At 30.6% G+C, this 21187-nt stretch overlaps 1 protein-coding gene across 1 annotated transcript; it reads left to right on the plus strand.

Moving 5' to 3' along the window:
* Positions 1–1722: 1722 nt before the first annotated feature.
* Positions 1723–15258, plus strand: LOC118196626 (uncharacterized). The gene is made up of 2 exons (XM_085826777.1): positions 1723–6629; positions 10318–15258. Exon 1 carries the CDS (start codon positions 3252–3254, stop codon positions 4191–4193), a length of 942 nt encoding a protein of 313 aa, XP_085682903.1. The 5' UTR covers positions 1723–3251; the 3' UTR covers positions 4194–6629; positions 10318–15258.
* The last annotated feature ends 5929 nt before the right edge of the window (positions 15259–21187 follow it).

The raw sequence follows: 21187 nt of genomic DNA on the forward strand, positions 1-21187 counted from the left end.
AGTAAGTATATGCACATTTAAACTTTATATAAAAGTGTTTTCTTTATTGCATAAATAAGCACATTCCTGTTTTTTCCTGCAAATTTTTTTGATTAAATGACATCTTACATATTTCACACAAAAGGTATCTCTCATGTATGAATAAGCATATGCCTGTTTAAATTACACTTTTTATTTCATGACTACTTACATACTTCACACATATGAGATTTCTCTACTGTGTGAATTAGAATATGATATTTTAAATAACCATTTTGACTAAATGACTTGTGTGTGATGCACATTCCACACACATAAGGTTTCTCTCCTATATGAATAAGCATATGCTTGTTTAAATTACACTTTATACCAAATGATTTCTTACAAACTTAACATACATGAAGTTTTTCTCCTGTATGAATAAGGACATGCTTCTTTAAATCACTCTTATGACTAAATAACTTATTACATACTTCAAATGTATGAGGTTTCTCTCCTGTGTGAACAAGCATATGCAGATTTAAACTACTCTTATAAGTAAACAACTTCTTACACACTTCACATGCATAAGGTTTCTCTCCTGTATGAATAAGCATGTGTTTTCTTAAATTACAATTTTGATTAAAAGACTTCTTACATACTTCACATACATAAGGTCTCTCTCCAGTGTGAATAAGCATATGCATGTTTAAAATACTCTTTAGACCAAATGATTTCATACATACTCCACACATATAAGATTTCTCTCCTGTATGAATAAGCATATGCTTGTTTAAATTAGAATTTTGACTAAAAGTCTTCTTACATACTACACATAGATGAGGTTTCTCTCCTGTATGAATACACAGATGCTTCTTTAAATTACCCTTTAGTCTGAATGATTGATTACAAACTTCACATACATAGGGTTTACCTCCTGTATGAATAAGCATATGCCTCTTTAAATTACACTTTACACTAAATAATTTCTTACAAACCTCACACTCGAGATGATTTTTTGTTCCAGTAGACATGGCCTGTTTTAAAATATTGCTTTGTTATATACCTCTTAGAACATGAAACTTTAGAATTATACGAATAACTCTAACCAGTCATATCCTTAGTATCATATAACTTGCAGCGTACCTCAGGATGGTGTTTATGGTCTAGAAGAATGTACGGTGCTTCACTCTAGCTTTCGGTGTCTTACGCAAATAAAAATGATTATCTTTATAAAAATATCAATACACATTATGCGTGAGACTTGATTCCCAGGAACAATTCAAAAAAATTATTTTATTATATTTCATATAAGTATGATTTCTTGTCGATAGCCATTTCATGAAGTTTTTTAATTTTCCTAGTATTGGAACTTAATCAGTTTGAAGAAGTTATTTATTTAAAACTGTGAAACCATGCGAATACTGCGAAGTATTTTGATCTTGAAGGGTAAAATTTCATATTAATTTGCAAACAAAACTAATTCACTAACGCCTGCAATGGCAGACAGCAGTTTTCTTTTGCATCTGCGAAGTCTTTCAGCACCGATGGGCGAAAGATCAAGCTTAGGTGCCCAAAAAAAGGTATACAAAAAGGGGGCTAGAGCCGAAGAATATGTGTAATAGCCAAAGACATTCTTTGCTAGAGCAAATACAGATAGTTTATAGTCGGAACTAGTCGAATTTTCTGTTACGTCAAAAATTCAAAAAGTTGGGTAGGGTTGAGAAACACTCATCCCTGATAGATATGCTCACTTCCTCTCAAAACCGGATGTTTACATAAATCTGGAATACGTGGTCGGATTGTAGTGGCAGAAATTGATTTTTCGCCTCGCAAGTACAAAGACTTAGCAGATGCAATACGAAACAATTATCGCGTTTGTTGCAAAGATTCACAGCCTTGGCAAGGAACGTACATATATATTCTTTAGCAATACATATTCTTCGGCTTTGTTTTGGTCTACCCATTGGTTCTACCAAAGTTCGTCTTGGTTGTGTATAACTTCGCCTTGGTTGTACAAAAAATTTTTGTCTGTAGTTCTCTGAAATTCCGGATAGACTTTCATGTTTGATTTACATCTTGAGCAAATGAATGAATCGATTTTGTTAAGACTTGAACATCGCTTTTTGTTACTTTACAGCAAAATGCTTCGCAAATTGTTTATTCTAAAATGTGGAAAATGTTTAGCGTTTTAAAGTAAGTGACTTCTTTAAACTCTGAAGCAGTAGTTAACTAACGTCTCTAGAAAAATCAAAGTTTCATGTAATAATTACCGTCATAACTTTGATAATGTACATATAATCGAACATTAGCAACGTCATAACTTTAATAATGTACATATAATTGCCCATTATCAACGTCATAAATTTAAAAGTGTACATATAAACATATTTCTGTGATATATGTTATTAATTGTTCTTAGGAATCAAGGTTTGCATATATAGCGTACCAGATAAGTCTGACGCATGATATGTTTTGATAATTTTATAAAGATAACCAGTCACATGTATTTTCGCAAGACACGAAACGGTAGAGTAAAGCATCTGAGAAATGCTTTGAATAAAATTTCAGTCAAGGAACCCATTTAACATCCATGAACATCATCCTGAGGATGTGAACCAAGTTATGTGATATGAAAATTCATATTTAGGGGCTATGAAACAAAATTATTTTAAAAGATCATACTCATAGCCCTACAGGAGAAAACCTCGTGCATTAGGTATTGAATTAATTACTCAATCGAGACAGCATTTGAAATAATCATATGATTTTTTATACAAAAGACTAACCTTATACATGTCAATTATGTACGAAGATATTTACTCAAAAGTGTAGTTTAAACACGTGCCATTATTCATACAGGAGTGGAACCTTATGTGAGTGAAAATATGTATAAAGTTATTTAGTCAGAAATTTAAGTTAAATAAGCTTATGCTTATTCAAAAATGAGATAAAGCTTATAAATGTGAAATATGTAAAATGAGATTTGTTCAAATAATAAATTGGACATGCATAAGCTTATTCACACAGGAGAGAAACTTCATATATGTAAAGTATGTAAAAGTCATTTCGTTATAACTGGACTTTAAAGCAGCATATGCATTATCATACAAGAGAGAAACCTTATAGGTGTGAAATATGTAGCACATCATTTAGTCTTAAGAGTAGTTTAAAGAAGCATATGCGTATTCACACAGGAGAGAAACCTAATGTGTGTGAAATATGTATGAAGTCATTTATTCGAAGCAATGATTTAAAAAGGCATATGGTTGTTCACACAAGAGAGAAACCCTATGTGTGTGCAGTGTGTAACAAGTCATTTAGCATCAAGAAGTTTAAACAGACATGTGCTTATTCACACAGGAGAGAAACCTTACGCGTGTAAGATATGCGAGAAGTTATTTAGGTGTAACTCTGCTGTAAAAGACCATATGCGTATTCACACAAGAGAGAAACCTTATGTTTGTGAACTATGTAACAAGTCATTTAGACTTAAGGGTACTTTAGACAAGCATGTGCGTATTCACACAGGAGAGAAATCTTGTGTGTGTGAAATATGTAAGAAGTCTTTTATTCAAAAAGATAATTTAAATCAGCATATGCTTATTCATACAAAAGAGAAACCTTACATGTGTGAAGTATGTAACAAGTTATTTAATCATAAGAGTAGTTTATACAGGCATGTGCATATTCACACAGGAGAAAAACCTTATGTGTGTGAAATATGCAAGAAATTATTTAGGTGTAACTCTGCTTTAAAGGTGCATATGTGTTTTCACACAAGGGAGAAGCCTTATGCGTGTGAAGTATGTAAGGAGTCATTTGGTCATAAATCCACTTTAAAGTTGCATATGTGTGTTCACACAAGAGAGAAACCTTATGTGTGTGAACTATGTAAAAAGTCATTTAGTTATAAGAGTAATTTAAATCTCCATATGCTTATTCACGCGGGAGAGAAATCTTTCGTGTGTGAAATATGTAAGAAGTCATTTATTAAAAAGTGTAATTTAAATCAGCATATGCGTATTCACACGGGAGAGAAACCATATGTATGTAAAGTATGTAAGAAGTCATTTAATCAGAAGAGTAATTTAAATACGCATACGCTTGTTCACTCAGGAAAGAAACCATATGGATGTGAAGTGTGTAAGAAGTCATATAGTCAAAAGAGTTATTTAAATTTCCATATGTGTGTGAAGAATACAAGACGTCATGTATTCACAAGGGTAGTTTAATGAGCATTTGATTGTACATTTAAACCTCTGATTGTTCTATTGTTTTTAACAAAATCACTTCAAAAATGCCATGTTGTTTATTTCATACTTAAGATCTACATACCGGTTTGCGACGAAAAATGCAAGCCCACCTGTATTACAGGCTAAGCAAATTTTGCTATATTAATTTTGCCCATAGAAATCACGGTATAAGCCATCACAGAGTTAAGATAACCTTCATATGTGTAAAGTATGTGAGAAGTTATTTAGTCACATGGTTTATTTATACAGTCAAAAGTCTTTAATCTGGACTAGTCGGGACTTCAGCGATTCCGGATTAACGGTTTTTCCGGATTATAGATCATCAGTTTAAATCTGGTAAGATGGCATGCAGAAATTATAAAATTAAAAATATGAAATGTAATTTGCGAAATAAAGAGCAATTATGATTTAAAGGGTATCAAAATTTGTAAAGAAAAAGCTTAATATTTATTTGTTTACTTATTAAACATTTTTTTAACGCGCGCATGTGTAAAGCATACATTACGCATAGTCGAAATTAGAAAATTGCTACCAGAAAACTATTTGATGTGTATTTGTGATATTTATTACGACAAGGAATTTGATTTAAATCATATCAAAGATGGAGTACATCGAGATGAAATACTACGTTTAGTAAGGAATTATAAGTCGAATAAAATAAAAACATCTACCCTGAAGATAAGGATAGTGCTGACAGTCAACATCCAGTTTATTGTGCACTGCAACGTTTCCCTCCTTCCCCTGCAGAGCAGCGTGAAATTGATAAACATATTTCGGAATGGTTAGAGAAACAAAGGATATGCCTTTATCCATTTTTTACAGCAATTCCACTTTTTGTTTGATGGACATCAAAACATGCTTTCGCTTTGTAGATCCTTTGGCAGCTCCTGAATTGGAAATTCTTTTTGACATAATCGAAAGTTCAAGCTTACTTTTATAAAATTGCTCTAACAGTCTGCAAAAATAATAAGCCGGATCCAGTTAGAAGATTAAGGAACAATGCAATTTGCAACATTAACTAAAATAGATAATTAGATAATTTTAGCTTCGTTTATACCATCTGTTATACATTAAATGCACATGCGTAAACGTATTATGCGCACGCATAAATGTATTATGCATTTACGCATGCACAGAAAGTTTTGTAGCTTTGAGGTCCGGATTATACATCATTCCGGATTATGGATGTTCGGATTAAAGACTTTTGACTGTATATGGGCAGAAGTCTCATCTATGTGAATTATGTAATAAGTGGTTTAGAGGAATGACCATTTTAAACAAGCATATTCATATATCAGAGAAACATTTCATGTAAGGTGCATAAGTTATTTATTCCAAAGGGTGATTGTATCTATAGTCATAGAGTAGAAGAGTGTCATGAGTCGTAAATGCATGAAGTCATATGGACAGAAGAAATTGTAGAAACATGTTTTTCTACATTGAAGGCAACTCACTTTTGAGGTGCTAAAATAGTAACAATGCTTATTGATGCAGTAAGAAATCGTCGATGCAGCCAAGAAACCTCATTATGTGAATTTAATTTTGGTTCATTCGTACTTGGGACATAATTTAGGGATGTCAAAATTCGTCGAGTTTTAAGAGATGCTCAGTGTCATAATTAAAAATTTCCAGCCATTATATTGTCCGGTATAAAGCCAACAACACAGCCTGTGTGAAGTATGCAAATTGTCATTTTAACAAAGTAAATAATAAGCTATTTATCTGTTTCAAAAAGAGAAAAACACTTTGTATATGTAAAATAAGAATCGAATCGTTTTAAAGAAATATTGACTTGAAGTAACTTTTGCTATTCCAAGAAAACTAGAGCTTCTTGAGAAAATAAGTTTTTCCCTTTAAAGCAGCCGTTATGCAAATGGATTTCAGGACATTTTTACATACATATTGCTTTTTACTTATTCATAAGTGTTCAGTCTTTATATGTATCACCTACCAGAATGCACTATGAGGATCACATGCTTGTTACAACTTTGAAATACTTCTAATAGTGAAATCCTGAAGTGTCACTAAATGCTTGACTCATATCTTTACTGTAATTTATGTTAAATTTGGCCTTTTTCTGAGTTTAATGCTGTGACTGATCACAGCTTTGTGTTTCATGATGGAACTGTGATGGATTGTGCATGTAATAAAATAGTGCGTCTGGTACTCTCATTTTAAAGTGAACATATACTGAAGACTATGACTATCCACTTACAGTAGCAAATACACTACGAAGTTAGTATATGACATTCACAGAAACAATAAAAGGTTTCCTCAAGTTACTTTAAAAAAGGGAAATGAGATGTCAAAGATTTCCAGTTAAATCTTGGACATATCAAGAGCAACCTCATGTGTATAGAGTATGTAGAAAGACATTTGGAGGAACGAATCCATTTAGGAAGCATTTTGATGCTGGTAGGAAATCATATATATTAGATATGTATTTAAAACTAATTAAATTTTTTGTTGAATTTATTGAGTAAATCTTATAAATAACCTCTTATTAAAATTATAACTACAAATTCCTTTTACTAAATTATTTACACCCTAAAAAGTGAAACATATAAAAAATAATGAAATCATGAAAATATATTTAATTAAAGATCACCAACATTTTCTTAATATAAAGTTTTTATTTTAGATAATTTCTTACTTGAAAAATTTGTTAAGTTTAAAAACAAATGTTAATTAATAAATATATAAAGTATAGTTTATGGAATGAGTTTTGCAAATACGTTAATAATTAATAAATTCAGGTGCATTTTTTTAGTTCAATGCATTAAGCATAGATAAGATATAAAAATATTTAATTGGTAGCTTTTAAAATTCATGCATGTAAGTTTATTGTTACTCACATTCCATGCATTTTAGCTGTTATTAATTAAATTTAAAGGAGATGTGGGATGTAAGACTAATCCAGCATACTGTGTAAACTTTATCTCCATAAATTATGATACACCTGTTTACATCTGGAAAAGAACTGAAATTGCATTAATCTCTGTTAACATCATTAATGCCAAAATGCTTTTTTTTTTTTTTTTTTTTTTTTTTTTTTTACTATTACAGAAAACTCTGTAGTGACATTGCATCTTTTACTTATCACACCCACAACTAATTGGCAATGGTTTTAAATATGATATTAAGCGTAAAGTCAGCAGAATGTATATGACAGTAAGAATTTATCAGTCAAGTGTAGCTTATTAAACCTGATATTTAAGAAAAGTTTGAAAAAATAGCATGACATTAAACATAAGTAAATGAAATTTGTGTTAAGGCGAACACAAAATGTAATATTAAGCATTTATTAATATAAATTAGTTTTTTAAACATCATAATTAAGCTGAAAGATAACAAGAAAAGCTTGATATTAAAGTCAAATTTAGGTGATTAAGCAAGCTACTTATTGTACATGAATTAAAGCTAGGATAAAAAAGTAAATTAAGCATATGAAAAAATTACCTTGTTAAAACATATTTGATACTTGTCAATTATATATATGTGACATGTATTGCATGTAGATAATTTACACGTACTAAATGTTACGTATATTAAATATTATATGTTTACATGTAATATGTAATGCACGTAAATATGTAGGAAAGAAAACAATATGTAAGTTAGCTGGCTTACACGTAGTATTTAGTACACATAAATTAATGTGAGCAAAAGAAAACATGATAATAAGCATATGTATGTAAAAATTCAAATAAAAATAAATTATAGTTATGGAAATTGTGTGGGAATTAATTCTATTATTAAAAAATAAATAAAAATGCTTGTTCATTTATACAGTACTTCATTTCTTTGTTATTAGATTTGTATGGCCCTGTAAAAGGCTATTTTTTCCCCAACTTTTCTGTTAAAAATATTAGGTATTCATTTGTTAATGAAGAAAATGTCAAAATTCGCCAAAAAAGAACAAGTAGTTTCCAAATTTGTACCATAACACAGATTAATCAAAATTGCAAACATATAATTTTTAGGTATGCCTATTAGCCACAATTTTACTATAGATTCTTTTTTCAGAGTCTATATTTGGTACTTTTCCGTTTCGCCGGCGCAAATCTCGCCAAGCAGACTTTGTTGGCGACAACATACAGTATACACATAAAAAATGTTAATTCTAAGAATTTTTTTTATTTTGAAGGCATAAACATTTTAATATGGTTTAAAATTTTGTAAAAAGCCAATAAATAAAGACAATAAATTTGTAAAAAGACATTAATTTAAGAATTTACTATGATTTCATGGTTCAAAATCCTGATTCGCCGGTTCGTATCACGTGACCCCAAGTGATCTCATCTCACATAAACTACGCTACTAAAATCTAATTCGCTCAGTAATTATCTACATTAATTTCAAGTTAAATCTTAATTTGGAATACAAGTTTAAATGCAAGAATTATTTCAATTCGTACAAATAGCTTACTGAGAAAATTATGTAAAACCGCAGTGCTTTACTTCGCTAGTGCATTCTCATTAGAATTGATGAATTTAACACTTGATTTCGCCTTCGGATTAGCGGTGTAATTGCGTTCTAATTGACTTAGAACTAATTGACTTATTACCGTGAATTGTCTTAGGGGATAAAATTTAAATATCGTGTAAAAATTCTATATGCCAGTATTGAAAGAAACAATCTGATAAGAATTGGCTTCAACTTGTTTTGAAACTGAGGCGTAAAAGGTTACTAGCGAAGATATTTCGTCTGGCATCAGTTAAACCATTATTGGCGACTTTATCGTTTGCGCCGGCAAAACGGAAAAGTACCTCTATATTTTTATCTTGGGTCTATGAAATGTATCAAACAATGAAGGTGATACTATTAGTTTTCTACAAGACTATGATATATTGCTGAGTAACTGTCAGTGTTCGAGTTTGCACATCCAGGAATTCATATGCAAAATATCAAGAATATCTTTTGAATTGTAGAACAAGAACAGAGGTACCACAAAACACCATTTGAAGTGAAGGCCACCATGCTTAGTGACCATCATCTGGTGGCAGAAAGCTGTTAACTCGGTTAAAAAAAACCCTTCTAATTATTTTAGAAGCAATTGCCAAATATCTTCTATATAAAATAAAGGAAAAGTAATTCTATGAAATAGCCACCAAAGTTTGCCAGCCCTTGTCTATTAACATGCGTATTCTGAATATTAACCTATCAGGTAACAAAGACATTTCAAATATTACTTAATTGATCTTGGCCATTATGTTTAATTTCATGTGGAAACAAGTATTCAAGTATCTTCTAGGTTTTCTTTCTGCAGATGACATTTTGGTAGCTTCACTTTTAAAAAAGATACTAGTATGAAAATGAGACAAAATAATAATAAATAAGCGAAGAATGAATTACATGTGTAAAACGCTGAAGAGCATGATTCAATGTGAAAATTGCAAAGAGGAATAAATTAAAGCAACTGGAATGCAAGTGGAACGGTTGTGATCTACAAACAGCTATTTAATTGGGTTGCCAGCTTTGAATTGCTATCACCAACATCTGCAGATTTACCTTTGAATTATCTCTTACCAGGCTGTCTGCAATACTGCTTCCCTTTTCTGTGCTGAATAAGATGAACAGACAAAATTTACTTTGAGCTTTCAGAACCAGTGTCACATATACACGATGCAACGATTCCACTGTTACCAGCCCAGCATCGGTATAGGTAACTTGAAAACGGAATGATTGTTTTGAATTTTTTACATGCCAGTCGGTGGAGCTAAATGGTAATGGTGTTTTCATATCAGTTAAGTCACGTGCCTTCTGACCTTTATGTATAAGCATCAGTTTCTATTCTGTACTTCTGGAATCCTAGCTGTTTAAGTGAAACTGACACTGGTGTGTTTATTTCATTAGGAATTTCATTTTTTTGTTGTCTTCATTTTTATTGTTTGTGTTTTTTGTTATTAGAATGTAGAGAAATTCATCCAGCTCAATGTTTTAATTTTTTTTTTTTTTTTTTTTTGTTGCAGATAATTATTGCTTTTTTTTTTTTAACATTTTGTATTTGTGATTTTGTTTTTATGTGTATTAATCATAACTGCATACATGATTTTTAAGTATGTCTATAAGCCACAATTTTAACTATTGATTCTTTTTTCAGAGTCTATATTTTTATCTTGGCTCTATGAAATGTATCAAACGATGAAGGTGATAATATTAGTTCCCTACAAGATTGTCATATATTGTTGAGTAACTGTCAGTGTTCGAGTTTGCACATCCTGGAATTCATATGCAAAATATCAAGCAGCTATGATGTTCTTCAGAATTGCAGAACAAGAGCAGACGTACCACAAGACACCATTTGAAGGCGTGGCCATCATTTGGTGGCAGAAAGCTATTAACTTGGAGAAAAAAAGAATTCTAAGCTATTTTAGAAGCAGTTGCTAAATATTTTCTATCCAAAATAAAGCAAACATAATTCTATCAAATTGCCGTTAAAGTTTTCCACTCCTTGTCCATTAACACAGGAGTTCTGAATATTAACCTATCAGGTAACAGAAATATTACAAATTTCAATTAACGGAGCTTGGCAATTTTATTTAATTTCATGTGGAAACAAGTATTCATGTTAATGATCTACTACATTTTCTTTCTGAAGATGTAGTTTTGGTAGTTTCACTTTCAGAAACGATAGTGTGAAAATCAGACAAAATAATACAGTACAAAATCCGAAATTTGGACTCGTCAGGACTTTGGCGATTCCGGATTTTTCTGGATAATAGATCATCATTTTAAATCTAGTAAGATGGCATGTAGAAATTATAAATATGAAATTGTGATTTATGAAATAATGAAGTATTTTATGGTGCTACTTCGGTAGACGGTTGCACGGATTTTTGGCGATTTACGTTGGCACGATTTTTTACAACCGTCAGCCATCTTGAAAAACGCTGTTTTTACGCATAGTAAAGTATTCGAAACTTTAAAAAAATAAATATCGTTAAAAATAATGGATTAATTTTTTGTTTAAAATGTTTTTTAAGATGGCAGGCAAGTGTAAATAAATACATTTACTATGAGTATATTACTTTCATATAGCAAAAAAGAGAATAAAAACACCGCTATAAAAACATTGTGCCAATGTTTAATTAGATTAAAATATTACTGAAATTGAATATCGAATTAAAAACCATCCTACCAACATTTAAAAGAAATAGAATATTATTAAATTCAAATACTTTAAAATACGTTATATAAAATATAATTAACATTAAAACATATGTGACAATAATTATCTCAGCAATTTTTGAAAATAGTGTATTAATTTTTTTAACAAAAATTGAAGTATACAATTATAAAATAAAAGAAAAATATGTACTTACATTTTTTTGAGTAATTTAACTCTTGTTTATTGATAAGTACCACAAAAAAAATCGAAATCATAATTGAATTGGCTCTTTTAACCATCTTCATCTGTTATCCACATATCTCGCACTTCATTGAAGAAGCAATTAGCGAGCTTTCCTCCAAAAATTTAAAATAAATTTCCTCTGACGCTAATAACAATTTATAAATAAATCTTTGATTAGGAAAGACAGGTTGGCCAAAATAAGGTCTCAAACGGCAATTTTTTTATTCCAATACCAATAATTCTTGGTAATTACCAATAACAACATTCATCTTCGAAACAGGGATATCCGTTCCATTTGAAATCTGACGAATTCGAAGAGATGAATAATAAAATTTTAAAATGGCGCAGTAATGCACAAATATTCAGTAACCAATCAGGGAGCTGATTACATCATGCATAGAATTAAAATTATTTAAATAATCATTCATAATAAACTCATTTTTAAAACAAATGCAAAATTAAATTGTATTTTAATATTTAACAGCCATAAATAATGTTTAAAACATTAAATTTATAGATATTAATAAAACCAATTACTTTTTAAGTAAGGTGACGTCATTGATTACATCATCAACAACATAAAATTATATAAAATATAAACAACAAAATTTTTATTTCAAATAAAAATGTAAAATTAAATTGATTTTTAATATTTAGAAGCCATAAATAATATTTAAAACATGGAAGTTATGCATAATAAAATGCATTATTTTTTTAATAAAATGACAACAAAGTATCCGTTACCATAAATAACATATCCAGCAATGGGTTTGCCATAAGTTTTATTACTCGCCAAAATCCGTGCAACCGTCTACCAAAGTAGCACCGTATTTATAATCTAAAGGGTATCAAAATTTACAAAAAGAAAAAAAAAAAGAGCTTAATATTTATTTGTTTATCTTATTAAACATTTCTTTCAATGGAAGTAAGTTGCTTTGTTTTTTGTGCTAATCGAAATTTTCTCATTTTCAGTAACTTCTCTGTCACTTTCTTCACTGTCAGTAGCAGTTTTTTTTTAATCTCGAACCATACTACAGATTTCGCCATCCATTAGTTGATTGATGATTGAGAAGCATAGTCATCAATGAAAAACTTCTTTTATATAATCTTCATTTATTACCGCTTCTCCACATTTCTTTACAAAATCCATTGATTGGAAAATTTCACCTTTGTTTTGCAGTATCCGAAAACCTTTAAAATTAGCGGCTATCATCAGCAAATTTAGCTATTCTTCACTATACATATTTGGTTATGCATCATGAGCTTGCCAACTGACATTAAATTTTATCTTGCTTCTATCGCGCAGAGACAATTAAGCCTGAATTGTATTACTTTAGTTATTTATTATATTTATGTCTATTTGCTTAAGGCTTATCAGAGTTCTGAATAAATCCCACTATATACTTAAGCCTTATTGAGAGCCAGCACTAGATATCTTACCGCCTGATGCAGTCTCTGTGGGTCGTAAATTCTGTGATTCAATGCGGCCACACGAGCCATGGCGCTGATTTTATGTGAATAACAAACCAGTAATTCTTAATTCAAATAGCCCTAAATGTAATCTTTGGGTCTATGAGTATCATCAACAAAATTTATTTTTAGCATATGGAAAGAAAGTTTTGGTAAATTTTTCCTCGTCAACATCTTTTAGCGCATTTAACTTAAATTTGTAATCATCGCCAGGCGTAATGTCAACATAAAAGGTTACCATACTCCTTTATTATGCAATTATTTACATTAAAAAATTGTTTAGGCATCACTACATGAGTCATTACTCAATTTGTGATGTTTTGATAAACATGCGGTGATGAAAGGAAAGTACAATAAATAATGATTAGCCGGTTTGGCTTCAGATCAACGATGTATCTATGTGGAATGTTTGGGTTTGAGATGTATGCCAAGAATATACGCAGCAATGGAGCCAAATTACTGATAGTAGAAATTTATGCTAAAATAATTGTTTCTTCAATAAGAGTATTTTATTTAGTGTCGAAGTGAAATTAAGAATCTCCAGATGTTTTATTATGCTCGGAGGGGGGAATTAAATGCGCATGCATAAAGCCTACGAGAAAACGTTGTTGGAGGTTTTGAGATCCAGATAATGGACTTCCAGATTTCAGACTTTGTACTGTAATAATGAGTATGTAAAGAAAGAATTGTATGTGTAAAGATGATGATGAGTATGATTCAATGTGCAAATAACAAGCAGCAATAAAAGCAATTAGAATGCAAGAGGAATGGTTGCAATCTACAAACAGCTCTTTAATTGGATTACCAGCTTTGAATTGTTATCACCAACATCTGGAGATTTACCTTTGAATTATCTTTTACCAGGCTGTCTGCAGTAGTGCTTCCATTTTCTATGCTGCATAAGACGTACAGACAAAATTTACTTCTAAAATATCTCATGTGTAATTTTTAAAAGTATTAATACACCTTTTTTTGTTATTTACTGTAAATGCTATGTTTTATTGTGCTATAAGCTTTTCTGAAGAAGGATTCCTCCTGTAACATTCAAAATCGTGCATATGGGTGACTATACAAACATTATACCTGCAGAATTATGTAAGTATGTGATACATTCTGATTCTCTGCACCTCCAACAAGATGTCACTGACTGGTTAGTGATTTTGAAAAGCATTCACCAACTTCTTTTTAACTTCGGAGAGAAATATTTGTTTGGCTAGCTTTATATCTCTTTCAAGAATAAATCCAGTGCTGCCTATTTTTTTACATTCTTTTTGGAAATAAATGGCGTACAAAGTTCTTGGTTTTTTACATTGTTGTTCTTGAAATGAGAAGTGTTGAAAAGAGTGCCATATGCAGTGATCTCATTTCGAAAAAAATATTAGAAAAGTGCACAAACTTGGCATCGAAATCTTAAGATGAGAAATTTCATGCATGAAATTCTTAAATAAGACATAGTATGCAGTCCACTGCTGTTTTAAAACACTGGAATTCCCATAGGAGGAATATTAATCTGCAATCTTGGGCAAAAATTTCAAAAGACATTGGAAGCCATCAGGCTCATTTCTACATATGTAGATAATATCTTGATTGCCACTTAAATACTTAGCAACATCCTGCATTACCTCAATACTCTTTTCTGACTTTTTGGTGAGGTGCAGGTAATCGGAATGTACCAAATGTGTAGTAGAACACAAATGTATTCTCTGAATGACAGGACAATCTTTATTTGTATTTGAATGAAGTTTAAATATTTTTAATATCTTTAATAGTTTAGTGGTAGTTATCATGTACAGTTAATATCACAAATACTAATGACTCGTAGTTAATTATGCATTTCATTATTTTTGTTAGTGCTTATTTGATACAAAATCCAGTATTAAATGACTGTTTATATTGTATATATAAAATGAAAGTACATACATATGAATTTCATGCTGTCATTTAAAATACTAAAAGCACTATTTTTATACTTTAATTGATAAGTTGAAATTGATTACAAAGTTATTGGTTTCTTACATTCATTATACAATTTGTCACCCTTGTCAAATGCAGAAACTGATATTGATATATATTAAGGACACATATGAAATTACATTCAAGTATAAACTATCATATATATATATATATATATCCTTACATGTAGAACTGCATATCTAAATAAAATTGTGTCTAATAAAGATACGTACTAATACTAATTCGGTACAAAGTCTGAGATCCTGACTTCTTGAGACTGGCGATTTGGGATTTTTTATTTTTCCAGATATTAGACCATCAGTTTAAATCTAGGAAGATGGCATGTAGAAATTATAAAATTAAAAGTTAAAAACCTGAAATCATGATTTATGAAATAATGAAGCATTTATTATCTAAAGGGTGTCAAAGTTTACAAAAAATAAAGAGCTTAAAATTTGTTTACTTTATTAAACATTTCTTTCAATGTAAGTTGTTTAATTCGCTTCGTTTCTTGTGCTAATACTTTCTCTTTAGACCGACATAACTTCTTTTTCAGTTATAAAGTTCCATTTGTCAAGTCCTGTAATATCTCTGGCAAGAAGTCCATCTAACTTGTAAAGCCAAAGTCCCTTTCTGTCACTTTGTTCACTATTAATAATGATTTTTTTTTTTTTTTTTTTTTGTGCATCTAGAATCATACTACAGATTTTGCTGTTCGTAAGTGACTGATGATTGGGGCATTGTCATCGCAATGAAAAACTTCTATTATATTGTCTTCATTTATTACCGCTTCTTCACATTTCTTTACTAAATCCATTAACTGGAAAATTTCACCTTGGGCTTGTGATATCTGAAAACCTTCAAATTCGTGGCTATCAACTTCACTATCCTTACTATCAAATATGGTAGCGTGAAGCCCCTCCCGAAGAGCAGCGTGGAATTGATAAACAGATTTCAGAATGGTTAGAGAAACAACCCCCCGCAGAGCAGCGTAAAATTGATAAACAGATTTCAGAATGGTTAGAGAAACAAAGGATATGCCTTTATCCATTTTTTACTGCAATTCCACTTTTTGTTTGATGGACGTCGAAACATGCTTTCGCTTTGTCCTTTGGCAGCTCCAGAATCGGAAATTCTTTTTGACATAATCGAAAGTTAAAGTTTACTTTTATAAAATTGCTCAAACAGTCTGCAAAAAATAATAAGCCGGATCCAATTAGAAGATTAAGGAACAACGCAATCTGCAACATTAACTGAAATAGATAATTAGATAATTTTAGCTTAGCTTATACCGTTCGTTATACATTAAACGCGCATGCGTAAAGGTATTATGCGCAGAAAGTTTGTAGCTTTGAGGTCCAGATTATAGATCATTCCTCATTATGGACGTCCGGATTAAAGACTTTTGACTGTATAATGAGTAAAGTCTTTACTCCTTTAAATGTTCGAGGTTGTGTATTTTTCTGATTATGAAAAGTTTACACTTTGTTCCTGCAGCATTTACGCACGCTAAAATTCTTAGTCTCGTTTTGGAATCTATGATATCAGATGCAGCCTTTTCTGTAGAGTTTGCCAAGGTATTTCGCAGTGCATATTTATTAGAAAAGACCAGTTTCATCAGCATATGTTTGTTCAGGACATTTTCACTATTAACCCTTTGATGCGCGCTATATTATTTTTATAATTTTTTTAACTAGAAACTCTAGAAATTGAATATTATGATCCTAGAGACAAATAATATGTGAATTTAAAAAAAAAAAAATCTACTCTTGCCCATTGTTCTGTGGGGGGGGGTCGCACTGTGAAAGCACCACGCATCTAGGACTTTGAAACTTACTGAGGTAGTAGGAAAAAAACTTACCTCTCTCTGTGCGCGTTTCCAATAAAGGTCGAATTTTACGAATTTAAAGAAAAATTATGTAAGAGTTGCATTATATATAATTTTTTACGTTATTTTACAAAGTAATTCATCAGAAAAAATTTTTAAAAAAATATTTATGTAATTTTTTTATAGCAGTGAAAATATAAGTACCTATATAATAAGAACCTATATAATAAGAATGTTTGGCTAAACGGATAAAAAATTCAGTAAAATAAGGATAAAAAAAGACTCAGTGTTATTTATTTATTTATTTATTTATTTTAATTTCAAAGAAGAAATTTTTTTGTGACACTGTTCAAAGCATGTTTTGTCTTTTTAGTACATACATTGACCCACATTGTATGTTTCGCACATGTATCTTCTTGTATGAGGTTTCTTCCTTGTGCTACAGAATGTAAACTGCCTGGATCTAAACTTCACTGGTATATGTCCAGTGTTATTTAGTTTCTTTTCATCTGGCACATGAAATTTGTGGATTTTATGTTAATGGGGTGGGGGCTAGGTCTTTTTGGCTTTAGTACGGATCATTCGTTTCCCATTCATACTTATTTTAATCGTATTTCATCACAAAATATTCAGAAAATATTTTAAATTTAAATAAAACTTTATGCGATTTCTATTTTTAATTATAGCTAAAGTATATTTACATTTAATTTAAACCACAGGAAATAATTTATAAAATCACAATACTAGCTTGGGGAGCAAGTGTGTTGAGGTCAGAGAAAAGTCTCTGTAAAAGAAAGACCTTTTTACTGAGCAGATGCATGTATTGTTTAGTAATAAAATAACTCTGTGGTTTCAAAACTCCTTATATATATCCGAGTAAAAATAAACATTCCTATTTGAGAAGCAAGCAAGCGCCATTGTGAAGAGCAGTGGTTTCAAGGCGCAACCACCGAACCTGTAGAGCATGGTGACACAATGCTGTATAGTGGCGCAGTGGTTGCGCCCTGAAAAAACAAAGGAAATGCCATACATATAGAGGGGTTTTTTTTATATGTGCAGTTTAATTATTGCTATTTTTTACTGTTTATGATAGAAATTATGGTGTGTGATGAATAACGTTTGAAATTTAAAGTTGTTTATATTAATAAAAGGAAGTTATTTTGTCTCATTGAAAACGAATTTTAAAAGGCATCCGATTTGGAGTACTAAGACCTAAAACATGTATGATTTCTGGAGTCATTTTTGTGTTATTTAGAGATAGTAGATCAGTAATCAATTGATTTTCACTCAAAAATTTCAGAAAGAAGAGGGGAAAAAAATTTGAAAATTGGTGGTTTCAGGGCGCGACCACCGCGCATCAAAGGGTTAGCGAGTTCAATGAATTCATCTGCAAATGTTTCAGGAATAGCTGATTTATTTTCACCTGAAATTTGTAATTTCCTTATACCGTGGTGATTTTTAAATTTGGTTAATCAAAATGTCAAATATGTGCACTTAGTTTTGAAGTTCATTTCTTCATGAAATATTTTGGCATGAGCCACTACTATTGGACCTGTTAATGGCACGACTTGCTGCGACGCTGTCTGACCCATTGAATCATGTTTTTTTAACGATGGTCACTTTTAGCATAATATTTTTTGTGTTATTCATTGTGAGTGTTGAAGTCCACAAAAAGTTAACTTTTCTGTTTTCTTATGGACATCAAAACATGCTTTCAGTTTGTAAATCCTGTAGCAACTCCAGAATTAGAAACTCTTCTTGACATAATCGAAAGTTCAAACTCTAGTTTTCATAAAATTGCTGTAATATTAACAGCCTTCAAGAAATAATAAGCGGGATCAAATAAGAAAGTTTATCAAGAGCTAAAATGCGTGGATGTGTCTACAATTTTGCCGCGCTGTTTTCCTGCTCGATTGATTTCCCACATTCGCTGTGCTTATTGTTTTCGTTATTTTGTGTCATGGCTCTAACAGCTCGTCACAAAGTATCCAGTTCTTCAAAGACAGTAAAATTACAAAAGTTCATGCCTTATCTAGAAATTTCTACTAAATATATGGCCTGAATTTAAGACATCAAAATTTTATACAAATGATAAATAATAAATGCTGTCTTATTCATTAAATTATACACTATGTAATGAATTGTGCATGGTATTCATTTTTATTAAAAATAAATTTCTATGATAGATAAGATAATTCAAAAACAGAACCAAAGATCAGCAGGAGACCAAAACTGTCTAGAACTGAGACTGTTGATTTAGGACACGTTACTGTATTTTTTTTTTTTTTTTTTTTTTTTTTTTTTTTTTTCTTTTTGAACTTCGTAAGAGCAATTTCACAAAAGATTAATATTTTTAACTACTTATACAAAGCTTACATCATTAAACTGATTATTTTTCTTAAAGTGAAAATAATTTTGAAGTAATATTTTTACGGTCAAAAATGCACGAAACCAACAATTTTTGATACTGATTTGATGTTTTAATAAAATGAATTCATAAAGTTTGTTTGGAAAAAAAAATCGGCATTTAATGCAAATACAATACATTATTTCCATTTTTTTCAAGAAAAATATGGCGCCAGTCATCTACAGGATCATACACAGCGTGCATGATCTTAACTTTTGCTTTTAAATTTTCATCCATATTTTTCAATTTGTTATGGAAACTCATTCAAAAATGAATATCATCATACACTTTTTTTGCCATTAGATCACATTTTTTTTAATTATTAACTTCAGAATTTCATCCTGTTCCCCCCTTTCTTTTCTTTCTTTCCCTTTTTTATTTATTTATTTTTTTTTTTTTTCGCTTGCCTCCTTTTGGAGTTTCCAAAGTATGATCAGTTTCATTTTGACGATCTTCGTCACAGGAAGCAGTGATGCATTGCTGCAACTAGGCCCATCAATTGCTGGCTTCACACTGAAATGAGTGCTACATTGGAAAAATAAAATAATGCACCATATTAAAATTAAAAAAATTACCACTAGAACTTTGTTAAATAATTGCTTATTTATTAATGAATATATTTAATAAATCCTGAATAATAGTTTAACTAAGGCTTACACACTATGAAATTTTTAATAGGAATTATTAATAAATGCATTAAAAATTCTCAGTATTAAGTTTATTTCTATTCTAGGAGGATCTGTATACTGAAGTTGCAATATCATGATTTAAGTTTCTTATCTATGTATTATTCTCATCATAGAAAGATAATTACCAGTTGTACGATGGCCTTCAAAATCTACATTTTCATTTTCTAAATTAATACTAGAGACATCTAGAAGAATTCTAGATTATGAACATGAATTTCAGAAAAAAATTCAATTCCTTTATTAAAGTGTAATTTTTGGTTTTATTACATTAAAAAAAGACAAAAGAAAAAATATTACATGTTTCAATATTAGTTTTATGCCTAGTATCTTGTTTGCATTACTGAAAATAAATCTAAATCATTTAAAATAGGCTATATTTTTGGGTAGAGTAGACTTTAAGGTACTCCTTGTATTATGGTGAAGTTGTTGTTTGATTTATCACCAAGTTATTGTTTCATTTATGGTAGCCTGAGTAATTAAATGTTATGGAAACCCTATTGTGACGTAATCGGGTACATGATTCTGGGAAATTTTGAATCATGGGATGTTTTGTAAGCGTTTAGATGGATTTAAATGTGTTTGTAGGAAGAAAGGTTCAGATGGTCACTATGTGAAGCGTTCGATCAGAAAGAGTACCTGGTTTGAAAAAAGTCATTTGAGTATGATTGATATTTTGATTTTTACGTGGCTCTGGGTGTACGAAGTGAACTCGAAAATCATGGTAAGTGAATATTTGCTTTTGGTAGTGCTTAAATGTATAACATGTTTTTCCCTTTTTATGTTATTTTAGTGTTTGGTTTAAAATGTATTTTATTGAGATTATGTATTTTTTGTTTGCCTATATTGTAGACTTTGGTGCTCCTTTGACTTTTTAAGTGAAAATATATCGCTGTGTACATGGACAAAGTAAAGGGAGTGTGCAATGCAAGTTTGGGATTTTTTTAAAGTGAAAATAGGTTGACGTGTACATGGATAAAGTTAAAAGAGTGCGCAATGACATTTTTATGCAATTCGGGTTTTTTTAAGTGAAAATAAGTCGATGTGTACATGGATACCAAGTTTGTGCAATTGTTTGTCTTGTTATTTTGGCTTCCAAAAATCGCTGCTTCGCAAGCCAAAATAACGAGTCAAAGCATTGCACAAAATCGGTATCCACGTACCGCCAAGTTTCGCCAAGGGGTACCCTAAATTATACTTTTACCATATTTTTTAATGTACTCATAATATATTTTACATTAATAAAAAATCTTCAATGATTCCACTTAGGTTCCT

This window comes from Stegodyphus dumicola, chromosome 11 (assembly GCF_044657685.1).
Source record: "Stegodyphus dumicola isolate Sdum_Otavi_A_Nest chromosome 11, ASM4465768v1".
Lineage (NCBI taxonomy): Eukaryota > Metazoa > Arthropoda > Arachnida > Araneae > Eresidae > Stegodyphus > Stegodyphus dumicola.

Bases quoted from the DNA above. Each gene is read 5' to 3' on its own strand.
- LOC118196626 (XM_085826777.1), top strand. From the start codon at position 3,252: ATGTGTGTGCAGTGTGTAACAAGTCATTTAGCATCAAGAAGTTTAAAC.